This window comes from Microtus ochrogaster, chromosome 4, assembly GCF_000317375.1.
Source record: "Microtus ochrogaster isolate Prairie Vole_2 chromosome 4, MicOch1.0, whole genome shotgun sequence".
NCBI lineage: Eukaryota > Metazoa > Chordata > Mammalia > Rodentia > Cricetidae > Microtus > Microtus ochrogaster.
This window is the reverse complement of record NC_022011.1, coordinates 45,036,767-45,044,124: the sequence shown is the minus strand read 5'-3', so window position 1 is coordinate 45,044,124 and position 7,358 is coordinate 45,036,767. Positions and strand designations below refer to the sequence as shown.

Below are 7,358 nucleotides of genomic sequence, written 5' to 3'. Positions count from 1 at the left end.
CTCAAACTCACAGAGATCCGCCTGCCTCTGCCTCCCGAGTGCTGGGATTAAAGGCGTGCACCACCACCTCCTGGCCTCCTTAGGCTTTCTTTAACTGGGGTCGAATTCTGTGTGTGTGTGTGTGTGTGTGTGTGTGTGTGTGGTGTATGTGGTGTATGTGTGTATGTGTGTGAGTTGTGTGGGTATATGTGTGTATGTGTGTGTGTGTTCCTCAGATCCAATGCTCACACCCAAGTGAACTCTTCTCCTGGGTACCTAAATTTCTGTAGGGCTGGCCTGAAACTAGGAATTCCAGGTGTAATTTCTTCTTTTTTTTATTATCGAGTCTAATTTATTTCCATGATTTAAGAATGTATCATTACAGGCTAATTAATGACCTACAGCAATTGATAAAAATGAAGGAGAAAATATTGGACGCGTTCTGCTCTAACAATACAGAAAAGCATTTGACAAAATTTACCATCAGTTGGTGATAAGATTACTAATAAATATGAAAATATATATATCCCAGTGTAGTAAATCCATATATTTCAAGCCCACAGCTCACATACTCTTTAGTGATAAGTGGGGTTTCTCATCTAGGACCAGGAACTAACCAAGGATGCCTTTCCTAGCTACTGAGTTCATACTGGATATTCCTGCCAAATCCAGGCGCAGTTTCTTGTCCCATTGTTCAGACTTTGGGCAGCTCCTCCTCCCCCTCCCTGGACCTCTGTTTCCCCATATATAAAAGACAGGTGGAATGTCCCCACTAGGAGAAATGAGTAGTTTGCAGGAATTTGTACCGAAAGCACAGCCTGTGTCCAGCGCATGCCTGTTGATTGTGGGAATGAATGAGTTCTAAGCTATGGTGTAGACTGCTTGGCATCATGTCATAAGAACTCTTGTCCAAGCCAGACCTGGAGGGACAAGACTCTGTCCCAGCTACTCTGTGGCTGAGGCAGGAGGATCACAAATTCAAGGCTATCCTGGGTAACTTAGTAAGCCCCGATTGCAAAATATGAATTGGCCATGGCATGTGGGTTAGTCGTAGAGTGCTTACCTAACTTGTACGAGACTCTTGGTTCCAACTTCAGCCTGGAAAAAGAAAACCAAAGAACAAAGCCCTTCTTTCCCCAGGGGCTTATTCTTCCTCCCTGTTGCTGTCCTGCAGCTTGCGAAAGCTTTGCTGAGGGAGGGGAAGCAAAGGCACCGTCATGCCAGCCGACTGGCCAGCCAGACCCAGGCCACACTCCGCCAGGCCTCTCGGCTAGTACTCACATCAGAAGCGTGCAAGCAGGAGCTGGAGGAGGCTAAGCAGGTGGGTGTGCCCAGCCCTCACACTCTCCTATGCCCAGTGTCTTAGGGTTGCCATTGCTGTGATGAAATGCCGTGACCAAAAGCAACCAGAGAAGGAAAAGATTTATTCCACTTAAATTTCCAGATAACAGTCCATCACTGATAGAAGTCAGGGAGGAACTCAAACAGGGCAGGAACCCTGAGGTGGGAGCCAATGCAGAGGCCATGGAGGGTGCTGCTTACTGGCTTGCTCCTCATGGCTTGCTCAGCCTGCTTTCTTATAGCAACCAACACCAGCATCCCATCCCAGGGGTGTCACCAACCCACCATGCCCTCTCCCATCAATCACTAAGAAAATGGCCTACAGTCTAGCCTCCAGCCCTGTCTTATGGAGGCATCATCTCTGTTCAGGTTTCCTCCTCTCAGATGACTTAAGCTTGTTTTAAGTTGACATAAAACTAGCCAGCCCTACCAATCACCCCAAGGAGCCACTAAGATGTTCTTTCTGGCCAAGGTGGTCTCTGGGCTGAGCACCGTGGAGCGCCAGATCCAAGAATCTCGAGGTTCTTTGGTGAAGGACATCCAGGTCCTGTCAGAGCTGCTCGCCAAGCTGGGTAAGGAGACCCTATGGCAAGTCCCTGGCTGGGCGGGGCGGGGGGGGGTGTGCAGTCGTAGGATGCATTTCTCCTTGTCCTAAAATCCAGGGCTCCCACTTCTACCATGTCACCTACCGCAGGCTTTGTAGCCATGCGAGCCCTGTGTAGGGCAGGGTGGGTATCTGGAATTGAATTCACTGTGTCTCCAGAGCCTGAGAGAGACATCTGCTTCCTCTACTCTGGTGAGTGTGGTGTGGACTGGAGGAAGTGAAAACCCACTCACTATGTTAAGGAGCCCTTGCTTCCCAGTGGGTGAGGTAGCAGTCAGAGCCTAGAAAGAACGGCAGAAAAGCAAGGGCCACGTTGGGAATAAAATTTGATTCTGACTCTATCCCTTCCTGCATGGTGGCACTTTGGGCATATCACCAGCCCCCTGAGCTGGTTTGCCCACCTTTGAAGGAAGAGTGAACATGGACGACTTAGGAAGTGCATACATCGGGAGAAGTCAGCCGACAAGGGTTCACAAGCGGGAAGGAAAATTCCACGTGAAGCCAGGGCGGGGATAGTGCATAGCCACAAACCTAGCCCTTGGGAGGCTGAGGCAGAAGCATCGATCCAAGTTCTAGGCTAGCCTTGGGTACCAGTGAGACCATGCCTCAAAAAAAAGAAAGAATGTGGGAAGAAGAGGTGGCTTGGCTGTGAAATCCCACCTGCTTCCTGCGCTTCTAGAGGACCCAAGTTCAGTCCCAGCACCCACGTCAGTGGCTCACAACAGCCTGTGTCTCCAGCTCCAGGGGATCCAATACCTGATTCTGGCCTCTGGGGACACCCTCAATATAGTCAAAAAGACATACTTACATTAAAATAAATCTTAAATTAGGAAGAAAAGGAGAAGAAAACTCTGGACAGGTTGAAGCAAAGAGAACTTATGTATGAACAGCCAGGACCTCTGGATGAAGAGCTGGTAGCCACAGACTTGGATGTCCAGGCAATGATGACAGAGGTTGGGCTGACATGAACAGCATATATTTTTAAAAACTGTGCTAAGATATACATAGCATAAAATGTACTTTGTGAACATGTTTAAGTATACATTTTTTCAACATAGGGTTTCTCTGTGTGGCCCTAGCTGTCCTGGAACTCACTCTGTAGACCATGATGGCCTCAAACTCACAGAGATCCACCTGTCCCTTCCTCCCGAGTGCTGGGATCAAAGGCACAGGCCACCACTGACAGGCTAGGTACCCGTTTTGGTGACTGTGTTAGTCGGTTGTTTTTTTTTTTTGGTTTTTTTTTTTTGGTTTTTCGAGACAGGGTTTCTCTGTGGCTTTGGAGCCTGTCCTGGATCTAGCTCTGTAGACCAGGCTGGTCTTGAACTCACAGAGATCCGCCTGCCTCTTCCTCTCGAGTGCTGGGATTAAAGGCGTGCGCCACCATCTCCCGGCAGTCGGTTGTTTTGTTAAGCTCCCTGAGACAATCAACTTAAGAGGAGGAATGATTTGGGGTAGGAATGTGGCCCAGTGGCAGAGTGATCCTCTAGCAGGCACAAAGTCCTGGGGTCCACAAGAGAGGGTGCAGGGAGAGGAAGAGGTGAAGGCCTACTTTGGCTCTGGATTTGAGTCCATTGGTCCTGTTGCTTTGAGACTTTGGCTGCGAAGTGCTTCCTAACAGCGCACCGTGGGAGGGAGGCCTGGTCACATGACAGCAGTCAGGATTGAGCAGAAGTGCTAATATCCCTGTCAGGGCACATTCCTGGTGACCTAACTTCCTTCCACCAAGCCCCGCCTGCGAAGGGGTCTGACACCTCCTCATTCCACAGGCTTTCTGTCATGTGGAGACACATACATACATCTCCAGAACTTTCATGGCTGTCCAAAGAGAAACAGCCTCTTAAACACTGGCTCCCCTCACCTTCCCTGCGCCTGCAACCTTTCTATGGCCTCGAGATCTCTAGGGGGCTCAACTAAGTGGACTCACACGGCATTTCCCCTTTAAAAGTTTTGCAAGTATTCATCTGTGTATGGGAGTGGGGCTTGTGTGTGGAGACCCGATTTGACTTCAGATATCTTCTCTGTCACTCTCCACATTATGTATTTATTTTTATTTTTTGAGACAGGGTTTCATTATGTAGCTCCGTCTGTCCTGGAACTCACTCTGTAGACCAGGCTATCCTGGAATTCACAGAGATCCGCCTGCCTCTGCCTCCCGAGTGCTGGGATTAAAGGCGTGCGCCACCATTGCCCGGCCTTGGACTATTTATTTATTTTTAACGTTTTTATTTTAGTTTGAGACAAGGGCTCAAAACTCACCATGCAGATTAGGCTGGCCTCCAGTTCACAGAGATCAGCCTGTCTCTAGATCTCAGGAACTAGATTCAAAGCATGGACCACTGTGCCTAGCTTATATTTATTTCTTAACTTACATATTTTGTGATTTGTATGTGTGTTTGCCACAGATTGCAGATAGAGGTCAGGGAATAATTTATAAGAGTCATTTCCTACCTTCCACCATGTGGGGTTGAACTCAATGCATTAGCCTTGGGGGCAAGTACCCTTTCTCCCTGAATGACCCTCTGCTTTATATTGTGAGATGGGGTCTCACTGAACCCAGAACTCATGATTTGGCTAGGCTGGCTGACCTGAAGAGAGAGAAAGAGAGAGAGAGAGAGAGAGAGAGAGAGACTGAATAAATATAATTAAAAAAAAAATAAAGGATACGGTCCCTAAGGGCTGCCACCTCAGGAAGTTAGGATTCCATCAGTGGTTAAATCCACTGATGAGGGTTTACATGTTCCAATCTCTTCTTGATGGTGGGATCCATCAACTGGGGGCCAAGTTTTCAACCCACGAACATTTTAGGAGGCACTTTGTATCCATATAACAGCCCACCCCTGCCCCTTTTTGCCCTCTCAGCCAGTGTTCCTTGCCTGGGAAGTTCAGAAGGACCTGGAAGGATTAGAAACCACTTGAGGCTGGTGGTGCACATCCTTAATTCCAGCACTCCAGAGGCAGGGGCACGTAAATCTATGTAAATTCAAGGTCAACCTGGTCTACAGAGTGAGTTCCAGGACTGCCAACGCTACATAGAAAAGCCCTGTCTCAAAAAGCCAAAAACCAAGAAAGAAAGAAAAAAAACAAAACAAAACTTCGGGCTGGCTTCTACCCTGTCACCCTCCCACCCAGTTGAGCTCCATTTTTTTCTGTTGAATATCACCCTTCAGGTGACAAGGCTGCTGTCACCACACGACATTCCTGTGTGAGCACCTGGTTCCACTCTTTGTCTCTTGGAGAGGCTCAGTCCTACTAAGTGGAAGGAATTCATGAGGGGCCAGGGTGAGAAACCAACTGCCTGCCCCTGGGCCTACGGCCCTTCCTGCCCCATGCCACCCTGGGGCCTGTCTGAACCTGGACACCTGCAGTCTACTCCGTAAACCTACCAGCTCATAGGTACCTGCAGGTGTGTGCTGACCTTAGAGCCAGCATCTATCTTGGGACCTCCCTCCCACAGTTTTGTAAATGAGGATGCTGGTTTTCGAGGGGACTCATTGAGGCTTTTATTTTATTTTATTAACTGGGCCAGGAAATGGCTCAGTGGGTGGAGACACCTGCTGCCGAGTCCGAGCGGCTGAGCTCCAGCTTTGGCCCCATTATGGAAGGGGAAAACAGACTTCCACTCAAGCCCCAAACAACAAATAAGTAAATATAAGTAATTATTAAAAAATTAAAAACCCCACCAGGTGTGGTGGTGCATGGCTTTAATCCCAGCACTCAGGGGGCAGAGGCAGGAAGACCTCTGTGAGTTTGAAGCCAGTCTGGTTACAAAAGAATTAAAAAATTAAATCCCTGAGACCTTGTTTAAAGGGTTTTTATTTTACTTTACTGGGGAGCGTTTTGCCTGTGTGTGAGTGCACCATGTCCATGCAGTGCCCACAGAGGCCAGAAGAGGGTGTGAGATGCCCCAGCACTGGAATTATAGAGGGTTGTAAGCTACCATGTGGGTGCTGGGAACCAAACCTGGGCCTTCTGCAAGAGTAATGCCTACTCTTAACTGATGAGCTATCTTTCCAGCCCCAGTTCTTTTTTTTCCCATGATATTTATTGAGCTCTACATTTTTCTCTGCTCCCCTCCCTGCCTCTCCCCTCCCCTTCAATCCTCCCCCAAGGTCCCCATGCTCCCAATTTACTCAGGAGATTCTGTCTTTTTATACTTTCTACTTCCCATGTAGATTAGATCTATGTAAATCTCTCTTGGTGTCCGCATTGTTGCCTAAATTCTCTGGGATTGTGGCTTGTAGGCTGGCTTTCTTTGCTTTATGTTTAAAAACCATCTATGAGTGAGTACATGTGATAATTGTCTTCCTGTGTCTGGATTACCTCACTGAAAATAATATTTTCTAGCTCCATCCATTTTCCTGCAAAATTCAAGCTGTCATTATATTTTTCTGCTGTGTAGTACTCTATGGTGTAAATGTACCACTTTTTTTTTTTTTTTTTTTTTTTTTTGCCATTCTTCGATCAAGGGGCATTTAGGTTGTTTCTAGGTTCTGGCTATGACAAACAAAGCTTCTATGAACATAGTTGAGCACATGTTCTTGTGGCACGATAGTTTTTTTGTTTGTTTGTTTATTATGTATACAATATTCTGTCTGTATATATGCCTGCAGGCCAGAAGAGGTCACCAGACCTCATTACAGATGGTTGTGAGCCACCATGTGGTTGCTGGGAATTGAACTCAGGACCTTTGGAAGAGCAGGCAATGCTCTTAACCTCTGAGCCATCTCTCCAGCCCGCATCCTTTGGATATATACCCCAAAGTGGTATTATTGCCATCCCCAGTTCTTAACTCTGCATGTGAGCTCCACGTGGCACATACCCAGACCTTTACCCCCTCCTGCAGTCCTTCTCTGTCTGTTTTTCCCAGTAGGTGGTAGACAGACCAGGTTCTGAGTGTCTGACCTGAGTCTTGGGTTCCCAAGGCCTGCAAGCTGCTGGCTTCTCCTGAAGCTGCCTGTGCTCCTCTACAGGGTCCCTGGATGCCCACCGAGCTCCTGCTCAGACCCTGAATGAGACCCAGAGGGCACTGGAGAGCTTGAGGTTGCAACTGGGCTCACAGGGAGCCCTGCATCACAAGCTGAGACGGCTGGAGCAAGAGTCTGCTCGGCAGGAGCTGCAGATCGAGAGCTTTGAGAGTGACCTCGCTGAGATCCGCGCTGACAAGCACAACTTGGAGACCATTCTGAGCAGCCTACCAGAGCACTGTGCCAGCTAGACCCTGTCACCTCCTCCCCACCTTGCTGTTACCTGCCCACTCCCCATAGGTGTCCCAGGTCTGCCTGCTGTGTGTGCATGTGAATGACCACACTCCCTTGCTGGTATGTCCTGATCCTCTTCAGTGTGAGTGGCCAGAGTGAGTACGTGCTCATCCACAGGTGGTCCTGTGTGGCCCGCAGTGTGTGCTCCCTGCACACGCATCAACACCCCCCTC

At 48.5% G+C, this 7,358-nt stretch overlaps 1 protein-coding gene across 1 annotated transcript in view; it reads left to right on the top strand.

Moving 5' to 3' along the window:
- Lamc3 (laminin subunit gamma 3) overlaps positions 1-7,352 on the top strand; it is a 56,323-nt gene extending 48,971 nt beyond the window's left edge. The window contains exons 26-28 of the mRNA XM_013355227.2: positions 1,154-1,300; positions 1,793-1,892; positions 6,898-7,352. Of these exons, the coding sequence (XP_013210681.1) occupies positions 1,154-1,300; positions 1,793-1,892; positions 6,898-7,142 (492 nt within the window). The 3' untranslated portion in view covers positions 7,143-7,352. The remainder of the gene's footprint in view (positions 1-1,153; positions 1,301-1,792; positions 1,893-6,897) is intronic.
- The last annotated feature ends 6 nt before the right edge of the window (positions 7,353-7,358 follow it).